This window comes from Oncorhynchus tshawytscha, linkage group LG25 (assembly GCF_018296145.1).
Source record: "Oncorhynchus tshawytscha isolate Ot180627B linkage group LG25, Otsh_v2.0, whole genome shotgun sequence".
NCBI lineage: Eukaryota > Metazoa > Chordata > Actinopteri > Salmoniformes > Salmonidae > Oncorhynchus > Oncorhynchus tshawytscha.
Genome location: NC_056453.1, coordinates 35,327,654 through 35,346,748, shown reverse-complemented (window position 1 = coordinate 35,346,748; position 19,095 = coordinate 35,327,654). Strand labels below are relative to the sequence as shown.

The following is a 19,095-nucleotide window of genomic DNA, read 5'->3' as shown; positions in this document are numbered from 1 at the left end:
CCCAAAAGCATGCTCAAGCGGCAGAGTCGGTATCCGCGCTGAAAACCACAGGGTCGTTACAATACTTTTGAGAAGATGGGAAACTCCATTAGAAATGTATTAGGGCACGCTTCCCATGCGTCGTCAATGGGCCGCGCAGTGCATTCTGGGACAAGATCACCTCTTCAAAGAGTGAATGGAGTCAATTGGGCGCAAGCTATAAAAAACAACAACATTAGCACGCATTTCGTGAACAAGAAGTATACAAATTCTTTTCCGAGATGTGAGATAATTAATGTGTTCTATGTAATGCCTTATAGGTTTGGAATCGTGAGATTTGAGAAGGGATTTGCGTGACGATTAGTTTAGCAACTGTGACGCAGCATGACAACCTGGTTGACGGTCTGCTTGGTGGGGCGTTACACGTATCTTTGTAGCAGGCAGCCTGTATGGTAGTTCACCAGACTTTACTTTTCGTAGCTGTGTAGGAGAATTTACGCAGCAGGTTAGGATAATTAACGTATCAGGTTGGGATAATTAGGTGAAGGTTAGGAAAAGGGTTAGGGTTTGCTAAAATGCAAAACAAGTAAACCTTAGACGTCAATTTCAAATAAACTGTAATCCATCTCGCCATGAACCATATATATCCCACAGGCGCGCATACTCGCCAAGAATATTAAACACAGACTTCTATCATGACATTACACTGGGCCACACAGTTGAGTAAAAAACAACAAACAAAAACGTTTTAATGTTTATTGCAATTGCATTTATCTCTTTAATATTTCTATAACAAATGGGCAGGCTTTGCATACATTTTGTACTATGTTATTTATGACAGAAGGCTATGAATGATCCGTTATCGTTTTAATTTAATTTAAGCTAACTAATAGATGAATAATGTTTTCATAAAGCTAAACAAGCTGTGTGACATTGCCTCTGATCTGGGGCTATTGGCAGGAATAGCCTAGCCTACGAATATACACTGTTGACTCCTAACCCAATCTCCCGTTAAAAATAGTGCTGGCTACAGTTCAGGTTTCAGGGTATGTCTTAAGGTTCCGTCTTGGTTCCTTCAATTGAGCATAGAGCAAAACAAAAATGCATTAAGATAGCCTAACGCTAAAATAAATATAACAAATATTACAATTATTTGAAATTCTTACAATTGTAGCGTAGGCCTATTCATGAAATAGAGGCTAGAGTTGAAAGAAGCATGACATTTAAATGAAGTAAACTGGACACATTGTGCTCAGGCCAAATTGGGTAAATATTGCAAAATGGAATAAATGTTTTATAACCTATACAGTGAGCAAAGAAGCGCCGACACTGCATGATATGTAGCCTAGCCTACTGCAAGTAAGAAATGATGTTGAGGGTTGATGTAAAAGCTATATATATGCCTATCCATAAATGGGATGCTGAGAGTTGCTGCACTCTGTGGGTCATTTTTTGTTTTCATCAGCGAGTGACTTCCAAGCGTGTTACGGCTGACCCACCTCTGCTTTCAACTCGTGTAATCTCTTGGGGTAAGTCAGGCCTATTATTGCCTTCCCTTACAGATTCCTTGATTTTTCTGACAGGTGCTGATTTGAGAAATGTGCGCTTGGGACTTGGTTTTACCGGAGTGTGGAGATGTATTAGTCCAATTGCCTAATTAGTGCCTACTGCCTAGACCTTGACGTGACATAAAATTATATTATCGAGCAATATTCCTTTTAATATTTTTGGGGACTTATATTATTGATCTCATAATGTTGCTCTGATAGCATGCTAATAAATCAGTTTATATGGACTTTTAAAAGTCATTCTATAAAAAAAGAGCTAAGAGCTAAGGACTATATGTCTGCTATATGCAGAGAAATGTGGCTCAGGAGTTCAAGTGTCAAGGGGTTGATATATCTGGTGCTTGAATGTCTGATGTTAAGCACTTTTGCTTTATACTTGAGAAGTATTCTAACTATAATTTAGCTCAACCTGGCAGATACATGAATATAGGGAATAGGATAGAAAAGTCAAAAAGCTCATTCCTGTTATTTGATTGTAAACCTATTTCAATTGTTGAGATGCATTATGCAACTGTGTACGATTGTGGGAATTTAAGGCTGCCATAGGCCCATAGAAATGACAACTATGTCCATATTCAAAGAACTTATTCAAAACTAACGCCTTGATCACACCTACAGTGTCTTACGCAAAATGGTGCGCAGCATCATCTGGATATGTGTGCAACAAAAGTTAATCATTCTGCTTCTGCTGCTTGCTACCATTCTGCTTTCTGTCAAGACATCTACGCATACAGTTTGACCCATATGTTAGATAAATCCAATGTGTGGACCACACAGAACGCACTGCAACTGCCTCTGCAGCGTAATGCTGAAAGGCAAACGCAGCATCCTATTGGAAATGAATGTACTTCTGGGGTACCAGAATGCAATGACACTGTCGGTGTGATCGAGGCATAAGTTTATGTCCTGCCACTTAAACAACTTGCAAGTGCTCAGATTGTTCTTGTGTCTGTTAATATTCAATCTGCTACAGCAATAGGCTTCACGGGTTAGTATGTTTTATTTAACACCATATCATTTGTGAAATATACATTGAACCCCTTCATATGTTATACGTGTCTTAATGATGTTCAGATTGCAGTATTGTATGAATAACTGGAATAACTGAACATTCATTGAACCTTTATTTGCCAGTTAACTAGCTCTAAGCCCCCCCCACACACACACACACCTCTAATTTTAAACCCCCAATGAATTTACTTTTCATTTGGTCACCTCTTCTACCCATAACTCAGACTGTTCCATTACATCCGAACAGGGGACATCTCTTCTACCCATAACTCAGACTGTTCCATTACATCAGAACAGGTGTTATCTCTCCTACCCATAACTCAGACTGTTCCATTACATCCGAACAGGTGTTATCTCTCCTACCCATAACTCAGACTGTTCCATTACATCAGAACAGGCACAATGTTTCCCCTTGCACTGCAGGTTTGATGGAATTTGACCCCCAGCGTCTGTAACCTCACAGACACTAATACCAACGATTTTTACAACTAAACCAAGATAGACCACAGCCTGTCTTTTCCAATGGGAACAAATTAGTGAATATCTGTCTCATTGTGCTAATACCTAAGGACATAATGTACTGCATATTGTACTGCATATTGTGCCTTGAAATGCATCAGTGGATCAAAAAGCCAGAAGAGCCATGGATCCGTTGCATTCCATTGTAAAACTACATTAACATGGTTTGTTGCTGTCATACAACTACTATATGTCTATTGGTAGCCAATATATTACTATTAGCCAATATAATACAGTATGTGTGTTCGTCATTTCAATCACAGGTCATTAAAAGTGATCAACTATGGCTGCAACAGTTGCCAGACACAAGCACGTGCACGTAAGCCACGACTGCCACAGTGCACAGTCTAAGGTTGTAGCAAAGCAGTATACAAGGTAAGGAAGATGGGCCCATAGGAATCCTATGCTTCATTTGAAACGTTTACACAGGCAACCCAATTTTGACGGATCAGATCTGCTCTGAAAAAGATCTGATGTGAAAATATCTGATGTGATTGGTCAAAAGACAATTACTGAAAAAAAGATCAGAATTAGGCTGCCTGTGTAAATGTAGCTCATGTGGTTTGGAAACTGGTGGCCAGATTTACACATTTTTTGCACAGGAGTATAATAAGCACCTGCTATTTACCAGAGCGAATAATGCATTTAAATGGTAGAGCTTATTTAGCATATTTAGATTCAATGTAAATTAAGACAGTTAACTGTTTTTCCTCTACTATTTGTTTCTGGTCTTTATTCCCCTCTGAGGATAAAGCACTGGTGTAAATACATAAAGTATATCTGGCCCCGGGTGTACAGTTTCAAATGGCAGTTAGTGTATTCAGCTGGGCTTTTAACAGTGGGTAAGTTTACACCTGGAGAGAGCACTTGTAACTCACTAACAGGTTGGTTCCCTGCTAATTGCCTAATCTCATGTAACTATGCAACCATCCTACTGCTATTACATCACTGGATCACATTCTCTTCTGTAAACTGGAGACACATGCTACACTGTCTTGCAATTTGTATTTGTATTTATTATGGATACCCATTAGCTGCTGCTAATGCAGCTGCCAATGTACAATGAACGGTTTTCTCTGTAATACACCTTTAACTTATTTGCCTTCAACAAGGGGTGTGTTTATTTGTGTGTTGTGTATTGATCAACAGTGGCTCAGTTGGTAAACCATGGTCCTTGCAACGCCAGGGTTGTGGGTTTGATTCCCATGGGGTACCAGTAAGGCTGGTACCCCAAGGTTCACAAAATCATTTTAGACCCAAGCCACCCCCTGTACCCGGACTTTGAACTTACTCCCCTTTGGGCGCAGATACAGGGCACCCCTCAGCAGGAAAAACAGAACTAGACAATCATTTGTGCCATGTGTGATATCCCTCCTAAATAGCTTGGGCTAATGTTCCTAATGACTCAGTAAGGCCAGCAGGTTAGTCTTTTTTTTATTTTTTACGTTTTATTGGTATGTAACTGTTATGAAAGTTGTATTGTCAATTTTGTTTTGTATTTAAACACCTCTTTAAACGTGACACTGCAACAAAATTTCCCCATGGGGACAATAAAGTCAGTAATTAAGTAAGAAAATATATGCAGTCACTGCTGTAAAATGCTCGGAATAAGAGGGTCTGCTTAATAATGACAAATGTAAAAAAAAAATCAATGTCCGTACTAGAGACAGGACACTCACATTAGTTTGTACATATGTAGAGTGTTTGATCACCCTGTTGCAGGATAACTTTCCTGCAATGCAAAACATTTAAAACTTGCAGTGTAGTTGAGGTTTGAAAAGGCTTCTGAAGTTTGTAATTTCCTCTTTGAAATACAGTATAAATACAAATGTATGTGGACACCCCTTCAAAATAGTGGATTTGGCTATTTTAGCTGCACCTGTTGCTGACAGGTGAATAAAATCGAGCACACAGCCATGCAATCTCAATAAACAAACATTGGCTGTAGAATGCCCCATACTGAAGAGCTCAGTAACTTTCAACGTGGCACCGCAGCTCAGCTGCGAAGTGGTATGCCACACAAGCTCACAAAACGGGACTCTGCTGACCTAGTGCTGAAGAGCGTAGCGCGTAACAATCGTCTGTCCTCGGTTGCAACACACACTACCGAGTTCCAAACTGCCTCTGGAAGCAACGTAAGCACAAGAACTGTTCATCTGTAGCTTCATGAAATGGGTTTCCATGGCCGAGCAGCTGCACACAAGCCTAAGATCACCATGCGCAATGCCAAGCATGTCTCAGACTTGATTTTCCCTAACGAAAAATGTATCAACCCATACAAATATGTCCATTAATTATAATCCACATAATAATTCAAATGTTTCTGTTGCTGCAGGATTATTTTCCTGCTGTATCAAATTGGCTCAAATTCACATCCTACATCTGTACCATACTGTCTATGGATCATACCATGTTTCATCTATTTAATCTCTGATCATCTATATTACATGTGGACACTTGTATGATTATTTTGTCAGGTATGCACAGACTGATGATTCATCCCCAAGAAATAGTACACTAGGTAATCTGACAGAAATGCAATCAGAATAGCTATTTTGAAAAACCTGCAATAACATCTGCTAAATAGGTGATTATATTTTATTAGAGAGAGGGCTTTTGATGTAAATGAAGTGCTTTTTAGCTTTACAACAATATTTACTCAGCAATGAGCTGATTATTGAAATGTAGCGAAGATGCTTACTGTATGTATGGCACATCCTTTAGTTGTTATGGTTGTTATGGTTAGACTTAACATATATGTTTTTTGTGGTGCTTTTCACTGCGGTGAGCCTTACTTCATTTAGATTTGGTCCTAAATGCTTGTTTGCTTGAACATAATTAGCTGCTTACACTTGTTTATGTTGACTTCGTAAATGCTCAACAAATAGTGAACTTGGAATTGCTTTTACCTTTTGTAAATTATGCTTTGACTATGTCTGTTTTGTTTATATAGCTCTGAGGTTGTGGAGGACGATTATCATCACAAACAAGAAACAAGAATCCAGGGAGTGGTAAGGTCCTTATCTGTCTTGTTGGGAGATGTCACCATAATTAAAAATGTATTTTGAAAAAGACGAGCGGAAATATTTAGTATCAGATCGGCAAAAGACCTGTTCTCTTTTCACCATATTGAGCCAAACCGTACTGTACAGGCTCCGATATTTTCTTTTCACATTATCCTCTCTAGCACGGTTCACGCAACCACAGGTGTAGGATCTTAATTTGATCACCCTGTTGCAGGATCATTTTCAGGAAATGTAAAACTTGTAGTGTATTTTAGGTTTAAAAAGACTTGTGAAGTTTGTAATTTCAATTTGCTGACTTGATTTCCCCTTGTGATTTTTTTAATCCATTAATTATAATCCATGTAATAATTCAAATGTCCTGTTGCTGCAGGATTATTTTCCTGTTGTAGCAAACTGGCTCAGATTAAGATCCTACATCTGTATGGTGGATGCATAAACAGGCAGGCGCAGTACAGGTCGCCTCAGCTCGGCTTGGCTCAGTATGGTGAAAAGGATATTGACGAAAACTTAATGAGGTTTCATATACTGTAAAAATGTCACATTTCCATATTGTCTTCAGGTGCGGAAGAAGATGGTTGAGAAGTATGTTCGTGAGGAGTCTATGATAAGGGGTCCTCAATTCCTGACCACACTCCGATCCCATACCGTTTGGGAGCACACTCCTGTGAAACTATACTGTACGGTCGAGGGTTACCCTACCCCACTTGTGAAATGGTAAGGATTCAGTCTAAGTGGTTTATCTATGGGTATCAAATGGTATTGTATTGGTGTACACTCTTAGGAAAAAAGGTTCCAAAAGGGTTCTACAGCTGTCCCCATAGGAGAACCCCTTTTGGTTCTAGGTAGAACCCTTTTCGGTTCCAGGTAGATCTATTTTGTGTTCCATGTAAAACCCTCTGTGGAAAGGGTTCTAAATGGAACCAAAAGGATTCTACCTGGAACCAATAAGGGCTCTTCAAAGGGTTCTCCTATGGGAACAGCCAAAGAACCCTTTTAGATTCTAGACAGCACCTTTTTTTCTAAGAGTGTAGCACAAAGGGAGAACTGTTCCTCTGGTGCTATTCTCTCATTCCCTCTATGGGAGTGAAATAATGGTCAATGTTTTACAGATGATTGATAGTGTTTGATTTCAGTTGAGGCTAAGATGTCAGCATAGTTAAACTTGTCACTGTCTCTGTAGAAATGTGTTTTGTTCTCCATTCCTGAGATTTGACTCATTGATAAACATGGTGAAAATGTAGATACATTTAGGTATCTGCTATAGGTACCTGCTACCACTTTAGGTACCTGCTATGACAAAGGTACAGACTGATTACACAGTCTATAGAAATGTTTGTGGTCTTACGAACATCCTTAAAAACGTAGGTGCTGGGCTAAAGAAGTAAACTTGTAAATAACAGAGAGGCCTGCCCACTGAATATGCTCCCAATTTACCAGCTTTATTTATTTAACCTTTATTTGATCAGGGAGTCATGATGAGACCAAGGTCTCTTTTACAGACGAGCCATGAATTACATAAATGACAGAAAATACACACATCAACATATAAATACAAAATGGAAGCAGAAAGTAGAACATGGTCATAAAAAACAAACACATTCATCAGTAATAAGGTCCTCAATCAGCATTCTGAATCACCCTAGAGGCACCAGAACATCACATTCATCAGTAATAAGGTCCTCAGTCAACCTTCTGAATCACCCTAGAGGCACCAGAACATCACATTCATCAGTAATAAGGTCCTCAATCAGCATTCTAAATCACCCTAGAGGCACCAGAACATCACATTCATCAGTAATAAGGTCCTCAATCAGCATTCTAAATCACCCTAGAGGCACCAGAACATCACATTCATCAGTAATAAGGTCCTCAGTCAACCTTCTGAATCACCCTAGAGGCACCAGAACATCACATTCATCAGTAATAAGGTCCTCAGTCAACCTTCTGAATCACCCTAGAGGCACCAGAACATCACATTCATCAGTAATAAGGTCCTCAGTCAACCTTCTGAATCACCCTAGAGGCACCAGAACATCACATTCATCAGTAATAAGGTCCTCAGTCAACCTTCTGAATCACCCTAGAGGCACCAGAACATCACATTCATCAGTAATAAGGTCCTCAGTCAACCTTCTGAATCACCCTAGAGGCACCAGAACATCACATTCATCAGTAATAAGGTCTTCAATCAGCATTCTAAATCACCCTAGAGGCACCAGAACATCACATTCATCAGTAATAAGGTCCTCAATCAGCATTCTAAATCACCCTAGAGGCACCAGAACATCACATTCATCAGTAATAAGGTCCTCAGTCAACCTTCTGAATCACCCTAGAGGCACCAGAACATCACATTCATCAGTAATAAGGTCCTCAGTCAACCTTCTGAATCACCCTAGAGGCACCAGAACATCACATTCATCAGTAATAAGGTCCTCAGTCAACCTTCTGAATCACCCTAGAGGCACCAGAACATCACATTCATCAGTAATAAGGTCCTCAATCAGCATTCTAAATCACCCTAGAGGCACCAGAACATCACATTCATCAGTAATAAGGTCCTCAATCAGCATTCTAAATCACCCTAGAGGCACCAGAACATCACATTCATCAGTAATAAGGTCCTCAATCAGCATTCTAAATCACCCTAGAGGCACCAGAACATCACATTCATCAGTAATAAGGTCCTCAGTCAACCTTCTGAATCACCCTAGAGGCACCAGAACATCACATTCATCAGTAATAAGGTCCTCAATCAGCATTCTAAATCACCCTAGAGGCACCAGAACATCACATTCATCAGTAATAAGGTCCTCAATCAGCATTCTAAATCACCCTAGAGGCACCAGAACATCACATTCATCAGTAATAAGGTCCTCAGTCAACCTTCTGAATCACCCTAGAGGCACCAGAACATCACATTCATCAGTAATAAGGTCCTCAGTCAACCTTCTGAATCACCCTAGAGGCACCAGAACATCACATTCATCAGTAATAAGGTCCTCAGTCAACCTTCTGAATCACCCTAGAGGCACCAGAACATCACATTCATCAGTAATAAGGTCCTCAGTCAACCTTCTGAATCACACTAGAGGCACCAGAACATCACATTCATCAGTAATAAGGTCCTCAATCAGCATTCTAAATCACCCTAGAGGCACCAGAACATCACATTCATCAGTAATAAGGTCCTCAATCAGCATTCTAAATCACCCTAGAGGCACCAGAACATCACATTCATCAGTAATAAGGTCCTCAGTCAACCTTCTGAATCACCCTAGAGGCACCAGAACATCACATTCATCAGTAATAAGGTCCTCAGTCAACCTTCTGAATCACCCTAGAGGCACCAGAACATCACATTCATCAGTAATAAGGTCCTCAATCAGCATTCTAAATCACCCTAGAGGCACCAGAACATCACATTCATCAGTAATAAGGTCCTCAATCAGCATTCTAAATCACCCTAGAGGCACCAGAGCATCACATTCATCAGTAATAAGGTCCTCAATCAGCATTCTAAATCACCCTAGAGGCACCAGAACATCACATTCATCAGTAATAAGGTCCTCAATCAGCATTCTAAATCACCCTAGAGGCACCAGAACATCACATTCATCAGTAATAAGGTCCTCAATCAGCATTCTAAATCACCCTAGAGGCACCAGAACATCACATTCATCAGTAATAAGGTCCTCAATCAGCATTCTAAATCACCCTAGAGGCACCAGAACATCACATTCATCAGTAATAAGGTCCTCAGTCAACCTTCTGAATCACCCTAGAGGCACCAGAACATCACATTCATCAGTAATAAGGTCCTCAGTCAACCTTCTGAATCACCCTAGAGGCACCAGAACATCACATTCATCAGTAATAAGGTCCTCAATCAGCATTCTAAATCACCCTAGAGGCACCAGAACATCACATTCATCAGTAATAAGGTCCTCAATCAGCATTCTAAATCACCCTAGAGGCACCAGAACATCACATTCATCAGTAATAAGGTCCTCAATCAGCATTCTAAATCACCCTAGAGGCACCAGAACATCACATTCATCAGTAATAAGGTCCTCAGTCAACCTTCTGAATCACCCTAGAGGCACCAGAACATCACATTCATCAGTAATAAGGTCCTCAGTCAACCTTCTGAATCACCCTAGAGGCACCAGAACATCACATTCATCAGTAATAAGGTCCTCAGTCAACCTTCTGAATCACCCTAGAGGCACCAGAACATCACATTCATCAGTAATAAGGTCCTCAGTCAACCTTCTGAATCACCCTAGAGGCACCAGAACATCACATTCATCAGTAATAAGGTCCTCAGTCAACCTTCTGAATCACCCTAGAGGCACCAGAACATCACATTCATCAGTAATAAGGTCTTCAATCAGCATTCTAAATCACCCTAGAGGCACCAGAACATCACATTCATCAGTAATAAGGTCCTCAATCAGCATTCTAAATCACCCTAGAGGCACCAGAACATCACATTCATCAGTAATAAGGTCCTCAGTCAACCTTCTGAATCACCCTAGAGGCACCAGAACATCACATTCATCAGTAATAAGGTCCTCAGTCAACCTTCTGAATCACCCTAGAGGCACCAGAACATCACATTCATCAGTAATAAGGTCCTCAGTCAACCTTCTGAATCACCCTAGAGGCACCAGAACATCACATTCATCAGTAATAAGGTCCTCAATCAGCATTCTAAATCACCCTAGAGGCACCAGAACATCACATTCATCAGTAATAAGGTCCTCAATCAGCATTCTAAATCACCCTAGAGGCACCAGAACATCACATTCATCAGTAATAAGGTCCTCAATCAGCATTCTAAATCACCCTAGAGGCACCAGAACATCACATTCATCAGTAATAAGGTCCTCAATCAACCTTCTGAATCACCCTAGAGGCACCAGAACATCACATTCATCAGTAATAAGGTCCTCAATCAGCATTCTAAATCACCCTAGAGGCACCAGAACATCACATTCATCAGTAATAAGGTCCTCAATCAGCATTCTAAATCACCCTAGAGGCACCAGAACATCACATTCATCAGTAATAAGGTCCTCAGTCAACCTTCTGAATCACCCTAGAGGCACCAGAACATCACATTCATCAGTAATAAGGTCCTCAGTCAACCTTCTGAATCACCCTAGAGGCACCAGAACATCACATTCATCAGTAATAAGGTCCTCAGTCAACCTTCTGAATCACCCTAGAGGCACCAGAACATCACATTCATCAGTAATAAGGTCCTCAGTCAACCTTCTGAATCACACTAGAGGCACCAGAACATCACATTCATCAGTAATAAGGTCCTCAATCAGCATTCTAAATCACCCTAGAGGCACCAGAACATCACATTCATCAGTAATAAGGTCCTCAATCAGCATTCTAAATCACCCTAGAGGCACCAGAACATCACATTCATCAGTAATAAGGTCCTCAGTCAACCTTCTGAATCACCCTAGAGGCACCAGAACATCACATTCATCAGTAATAAGGTCCTCAGTCAACCTTCTGAATCACCCTAGAGGCACCAGAACATCACATTCATCAGTAATAAGGTCCTCAATCAGCATTCTAAATCACCCTAGAGGCACCAGAACATCACATTCATCAGTAATAAGGTCCTCAATCAGCATTCTAAATCACCCTAGAGGCACCAGAGCATCACATTCATCAGTAATAAGGTCCTCAATCAGCATTCTAAATCACCCTAGAGGCACCAGAACATCACATTTAAGAACATTTAGAAGATTGTTCCACAAATAAGATGCAAGAAAAACTAAAAACTGATGTACCTAACTCAGTAGAGACCAAAGGAATTTCCAGAGTAGCATATTCAGTGAGCTAGCCTCTCTGGTAATACACAATCTGATCACAATATTCTGCACACCTGGTCACTTTTGTGTTACCACATCCAACTGAAAGATTCACCGTCAACCACTTCTACTTGATTTCTCTCCAGGTATAAAGATGGTGTCAGCATTGACATGTCATCAATTAAATACAATGTGCAGGACAATGTTGGAATTCATACCCTGGAGATTGCCAAGTAAGTTATTCTCATTGTAGGATTTTTTTGGTTTACTAGCCATAGCTAATCTATGTGTTTCAGACATTAGGAGGCACAATGGATGCACACCGTCAGTGGTAAAACAATGAGGGAAAGCACATGTTCTCATTGATTTGAGTTGTTTATTATTTAGATCCATTTGTCCACAAAACATTATCCCATCACGGTAGCTTATCACGGCCATTTAAAAAATCTGATACAATATCATGACTTTGCTTTTGGAACATTGAGGATTTTCACTGTGGCCTCCCTGCATTTCACTCACAATCCCAGTGTTTAACGTTAACTTAATTAACACACGAGTGCCCACAAAAGGGAGTCTTGTGAATGGTGGAGCTGTAGCTGTGGAGCTTTTCCAATTTAGTCAAAAGCCCTCTTGGGCGCCGCCCTCATCTTGAGGACTCGTCAGCTGTTCATAGCGAAGTGCTGAGCTCTGTGTCATTGGATCTTGGAGCTCCTTAAAGAGCACTGCATCCCCTCGCTGTCAGAGTGTCAGGGGCACCAAGGCTAGATCCCCTCTCAAGTCTCAAAGCACTTTTTGCCTCTCCAAATCAAAATGAAAGGTCTCAATAAAGAAATGCCACTCTGTATTCTCCCAGTGTTCAAACCCTTTCACACTCAGAGAACAACCGTGGTTTGGAGACAGAGAGGGAAAGTGAGTGTGGACAGCTTTAAAATAGTGTGTGCAAGGTCAAGGTCTGATATCTGTCACTATTCTCAGCCTTCTCTCCCCCCTTGAATCTTCAGATGTTTGCCATTTATGTTTAAAAGCCTCTCATGTTGAATATCTCCTGAAGAATTCATGGACTTGTTTTTTTCTTCGTCCCCTGCATAGAATTATTCTCCTGTCCTGAGTTCAAAACATTTGATAATGTCTGCCATGATCTTGAGTGTGTGGTTCTAGAGGTCAAGATACGACGCTAGAAAAGTATTTAAATGTTCTGTATTTATTTGCTGTGCAATATTGTGCATTAATAGAGCCATAACAACATTTCAAATGAGGACCGTGTCTTGATATTTCACAGTATTAATTTTAGTCAACAGCAATTTGCATAATCTACATCATTTATCATCCTTTGAAAGTTTACCATCCTGTAAATTCAACTCATGAAATTATGTTTGGTGTTTAGTAAATTAATCAAAAATAAATAATAAATCCACAAACAAAAATAAATAGATAAAAGTCTAAGCCTTAAGTATTGCTGAGATGTTTGTTTGTTCATGTACAGTTTCCAATATGTATTCTTCCGGTATTCACTATAGGTGTGAAACTGATGACACTGCGCAGTACACTGCTGTGGCTGGTAACATTCATGGACAGGTCTCTACTCAAGCCTCTGTCATTGTCAAGAGTAAGTCTGGAAAGGCAAAAACATACAGTATACATGTTTTGTCAATGCATTGTTTTTAATATAATGCTTATTTAAACGGCCAATCAGCAGTGGATACAATAATAAAGCATACTCCCTGAGGGATGGGGCTGGAGAAATGTAATATCTCTCAAATTCATAGACAGAGCTATGGATGCAAGGACTGAACATCCATGATATCACAATTATAGTTTTAACCACATTTTGAAACATTGGCGTAAAACAAGATTATATTTTGGGTTCTGATGGGCTACGACAGTTAAACTAAGCTCATGAGGCAATTAGAAGTTATATAACTTATAAGTCCAAAAATGTATGGAGCAACTGCTGATTGCCCCTTTTAAATGTGTAATTACTTGATTTATACCATAATCATACAACATGATGGTGTATTGTATTGTTGCATAGTGATTGTGTGTGTATAATATGTCTGTTCTGCAGGGATCAGAGAAGAAGGACATTCATCTTCCTATGCATGGCTTCCTTACACAAGTAAGTCCACCCAACACAACTGTCCTGTGTATTCTCTCTGATACTTAATTTATCCTCTGAGTAGATTCTGCGCACCGTTGAGTCAAATCCAATCACTGGGGATTGCTTGAATAGGGCCTCATTCTTCTTGAATTGTAAAGTTGTAGCCTACATACTGTTCCTAGGCCATCATTGAAAATAAGAATCTGTTCTTAACTGACTTGCCTAGTTAGATAAAGGGAAAATAAAACAACAATATTTTGTACTATAGTGAGAGACAAACGTAAACTACTGTAGAAGGTATATCAATTCAAACATGCTTTGTTAGAAGAATGTTGTTTTTGATGTATTTCCAAATGTTTGATGTGCTTGATACCGTTCCATTAATTCCATTCCAGCCATTACAATGAACCTGTCCTCCTATAACTCCTTCCACCAGCCTCCTCTGGTATATATTAATCACAACACCAGTTGCACTTTTGTCTTCTTTAAAAAGAGAATAGGAGACAGAGAGTGCTATTTAAGTGGTATGAATATGCTGAGGTACATAGATCGTTTTTGTCAGACTGTCATAATATCTTTCAAATAATTCAGAGCGCTCTCTCTCTTTCAAAGTGTATGTAATTGCATGGTTGCAGAAAATAATTGTGATCATGGTGCTCTATAATGATGTTACTGAAATAGAGTCATAATACTGTAAGTATGTCCTCCTTTACTGTCTCCTGCAGTTCCCATGTTGCCGGAGATCAAATACACCAAGATCAACATCACCTTCTTGGAGACTTTTGGCTCAGTCTTTGGAACAGAGGGAGACACAGTCACCTTGGCCGCCACAATGACCGCTACTCCTAACCTAGCCAATCTGCAGCCTGAAGCTCAATGGTTCCGAGACGGTATCACATTTTCTCTTACGAATATAACGCTCTCAATAACAGACGATTTACTAGGCCAGTTTTGTAACTTCAGCTAGTGACAGGTCCTCACTTTTTAATGTTACAGTTTTTTTTTTTTTTGTCAGATCATCGGCTGTCAGACTCCAAGTGGGTGAAGATAGAGTCTGCTAGAGGCGAGACCAAGCTGACCCTGCCTCACCTGAACAAGGATGATGAGGGTGTCTACTCACTCCGTATGGTTACAAAGGGGGGAGATGCGGTCCACAGTGCATTTGTTTCCTGTGCAGGTAAAACAACAACTAACTTTGAGAATTGTAGCCAGGGGCGCAACTGTCACTTAGGGACGGGGGGACGTCCCCAACTAACTTCTGAAATTGCATTTGTGTCCCCCCCAGTTTTATCATTGGAATGTGATACAAAACAAGGCAACGGTTTGCTTTAGGACCATGCGGACGCCTCCAAGCGGTCGGGTAGGCTGTTTGGAGTGTTTATCCGACTGGATAAAAAATATATATATATCTAAAACCAAAGTTGCGCCCCTGTTTGTAGCTATACCCCCTTTGTGTGTACCAGCAATGCAGCTACTTTAAAAATTGTAGTGTCAGTAATATTCTGATATCTTTCAAAAAAGCTGATTTGGTCCTTTGATGGTTCTGTTCACAGGGAGTTTCAGGTATTGTGTGATTCAAAGCCATATATTTACAGTTAGGCCTACTTTTAGAATAGAGAGTGAAGCCATCTTTTGGAATATCATTTTGGAATTTGGAATTTTTGAATTTTGAATGTTGTTCTAGTTCTAGACATTCAGTTAGTATTGTTTAAATATTCCCCATGTAATGTCAATGGGGAGCTAACATGGCTGCCATATAATTTTATAGTGTCATATAAATGCATCACAATTCATAAACCGCATTGGCCCAACTCGCTAAATACAGGGTTGTCAGTAGTTACAACAGCCACAAAGTCAAAATTGGCTATAGTGTAAAAATTAATGAATTAAAAAATGTGCTTTTTGGTCTTAATTGAAGGTTAGGGTTAGGCATATGGTTAATGTTAGGGATAGGTCAGATTTAAAGTATGAAGATATGAAGATGTGACTTGCTTTGTGTCCCTGTGTCAGATGGTCCTCCCCCAGTGCCTGGAGCTCCAGGTGCCCCTATGGACATCAAGATCCATGACGCCAACAGAGATTATGTCATCGTGTCCTGGAAGCCTCCCAACACCACCACTGAAGGCCCCATCATCGGATACTTTGTAGATAGGTAACGGAAGGTGTTGAAATGGGAATCAAATGTGAATATTTCCAGCTACTTTTTCCAGATGCCATGATCTGACCAGGAAAAACATCAGGAACCTGTTATATACTTTCATTTTTTTCTTCTTCTTATAATCACATAACAATCTAGGCTCCAAAATTGGAGACAAATCTGCAAATTACAACCTATACTCTTCCACCACTGTTCGTAGCTGGTGACAGGATAATGTAGCTATATCAGCCAAAATGTCCTCTTCAGAGATGGATTTGGGGAGATGAACCAATTTTCCTCATTTTGTTTCAGATGTGAAACTGGAAGTGAAAATTGGGTGCAGTGCAATGACTCCCCCATTAAGATCTGTAAATATCCTGTGCCTGGCCTGTTCGAGGGCCACTCCTACTATTTCCGTGTGCGGGCAATAAACTCACACGGCATCAGCAAGCCCTCCAGAATATCTGACCCCATCGCCGCCCTGGACCCCACTGAATTTGAAAGACTCCATGGTAATGTGGTGATGACATCTTAAACTTTACCTTGTGAGTTCATGTATTCTCTAGAATCAAATTAAATGTATATACTTTTATGTTTTTATCTTTGTTTTGACAGCCATCAAGTTGGGTGGAAAACTTGACGTTGTAATCTACCACCACGACGTTGAAGGTACTAAATGGTTTTCTATGATGTATGGGGATCCTTGAATCTCAATCAACTAGTTTGATGCAAAAATCTTTGATGTTCTTCTAAAAAGTCATGATATTACTTTTCTATGCTTATTTATGTATACCTCATCAGACACTGAAAGGAGGTCCAACTCCCCCTTTACAATATTGCCATATCATTAGCCCTCACATTGTACCATGCCTAACATCTGTACAACAACTGTCACATCTTTTACATTTTAGTTATTTAGCAGACACTCTAATCCAGAGCGACTTACAGGAGCAATTAGGGTTAATTGCCTTGCTCAAGGGTACATTGACAGGTTTGTTTTACCCAGTCAGCTCAGGGATTCAAACCAGTAACCTTTTGGTTACTGACCAATGCTCTTAACCACTAGGCTACTAATCAGCTGCTCTCTGTCTCAATATTTAGCAATAATGGAATTATTTTATTTTATTTTTCTCATGGGGGGGGACTGTGGGGGGATCTTGGAGGGCTGGTGGCCTGGTGGTTGGGAGCTTGGGCTGGTAGCTGATAGGTCGCTGGTTCTGGTCCCCATTTTTGACCTTATGGGAGATCTGACGACATGCCCTTGAGTTGACTCTGGTTGCTTCTGTGGGTCGCTCTAGATAGGAGTCTGTTAGATGACTGAATGGGATGTAGATGTTGAGCGGCTTCACTGCAAGTAAATTGTATGTTTTAATATTCCATTTTTTTTAAAATTTTTAATATTTATATACATGAAATAACACATATGGAATCATGTAGTTACCAAAACAATGTTTACTACATGATAACATATGTTTTATTACATAGTTTTGATGTCTTCACTATTATTCTACAATGTAGAAAATAGTCTAAATAAAGAAAAACCCTTGAATGAGTAGGTGTGTCCAAACCTTTGGCTGGCACTGTATGTGTATAGACAACTCGGGGGAATGCTCCCACTTGGGCAAAAAACAGTTTGTGAATTTTTTGTGATGTCTTGTGTCCATAGATGGGAAGAAAATACCAGGAACCCCCTCCAAGTTGCACGCTTCAGAGACTGACCGAACATATGTTGTCCTCAGCTGGAAACCTGCTCCTTATCAGGGCCAGGCCCCAGTGTGGTACTATATTGAGAAGGTTGGTCTCTCTCTGCTCTCTCACCTTTCTTTTTTACCCAAATTTTGCAGCAACAGAATAGAGACACATTTCAACATGGAATCACTAGATTTGTGTCCTCTAAAACACATTAAATCTTTCTGGGATCCCACTTCAATAGAATAATCAAGGGCAATTACAAGTAGGGTCATGATTCACATCGAATGAATGGTTGAAGTCTACATAATGAATTGGGGTTATGTCTTCTTCTCCATTGCGTTTGACAGTATCTGTGGATGTTGTCACAGAGTGTAAATGTTGTCTTTGGGGCTCTTCCCTCACAGTGCTTGGCCGAGAGCGGTGCATGGCAGAGGGTAAACACTCAGGTACCCGTGAGATCTCCTCGCTATGCCGTGTTCGATTTGTCTGAGGGAAAACAGTACTTGTTCCGCGTGCTGGCTGCAAACATGTACGGCAGCAGTGAAGCCTCTGAGCCCACAGAGCCCATTCAGACTCAAGAGCTGCGCGGTAAGAAGGTCCTCTTCAGTGGCTTTATAGCGATCTCTTAAAGTCCTCCACAAGGTTGTTCTCAAGTATTTTCTCTAAATGTCAAACTCCCTGTAAAGCATAGCAATAGTCAAGGGTAGAATTTGAAAAAAGTTACTCTGGAAAAATGTTTAAAAGTCATTTGCATCCATATTACAGATTTAGCAAAAAAAATTAAATTGTCCTTCATTTAAAGTAAGTTATAGATAGTTGACCTTTTGCCTTAGACATTAACCATGCCTTATTCATCTACTGTAGGGGTCCCCTCCGCTCCTGGTCAGGTGGTTGCCACAAGGGAGACTGATACATCTCTTCTTATCCAATGGGCTGAACCCAAGGAGCCTAATAATCTTATTGGCTACTACATCGATGTGTGTGTAAAAGGCTCCAAGGACTGGGGTTCAGCTAACCACAAACCTCACAAGAACAACAAGTATGTATTCTGTCTTGTACAGTGGCCTGCGAAAGTATTCACCCTGCTTGGCATTTTTCCTATTTTGTTGCCTTACAACCTGGAATTAAAATGGACTATTTGGGGGTTTGTATCATTTGATGCCGACCACTTTGAAGATGCAAAATATTTTGAAGATGCAAAATATTTTTTATTGTGAAACAAACA

The 19,095-nt window shown here is 40.2% G+C and overlaps 1 protein-coding gene across 2 annotated transcripts in view; it reads left to right on the top strand.

The window, feature by feature from the left end:
• Positions 1 to 1,383: 1,383 nt before the first annotated feature.
• Positions 1,384 to 19,095, top strand: part of LOC112223928 (myomesin-2) — a 38,800-nt gene continuing 21,088 nt past the window's right edge. The window contains exons 1-15 of one of the 2 annotated variants that reach the window (XM_042306270.1): positions 1,384 to 1,508; positions 3,341 to 3,452; positions 6,031 to 6,088; positions 6,663 to 6,817; positions 12,090 to 12,176; positions 13,461 to 13,549; positions 14,009 to 14,059; positions 14,767 to 14,931; positions 15,057 to 15,218; positions 16,052 to 16,193; positions 16,491 to 16,690; positions 16,794 to 16,847; positions 17,845 to 17,972; positions 18,275 to 18,458; positions 18,735 to 18,909. In XM_042306270.1, coding sequence (XP_042162204.1) covers positions 3,361 to 3,452; positions 6,031 to 6,088; positions 6,663 to 6,817; positions 12,090 to 12,176; positions 13,461 to 13,549; positions 14,009 to 14,059; positions 14,767 to 14,931; positions 15,057 to 15,218; positions 16,052 to 16,193; positions 16,491 to 16,690; positions 16,794 to 16,847; positions 17,845 to 17,972; positions 18,275 to 18,458; positions 18,735 to 18,909 — 1,742 coding nt within the window. In that variant the 5' untranslated portion in view covers positions 1,384 to 1,508; positions 3,341 to 3,360. The remainder of the gene's footprint in view (positions 1,509 to 3,340; positions 3,453 to 6,030; positions 6,089 to 6,662; positions 6,818 to 12,089; positions 12,177 to 13,460; positions 13,550 to 14,008; positions 14,060 to 14,766; positions 14,932 to 15,056; positions 15,219 to 16,051; positions 16,194 to 16,490; positions 16,691 to 16,793; positions 16,848 to 17,844; positions 17,973 to 18,274; positions 18,459 to 18,734; positions 18,910 to 19,095) is intronic. The other variant, XM_042306271.1, reaches the window with a different exon arrangement.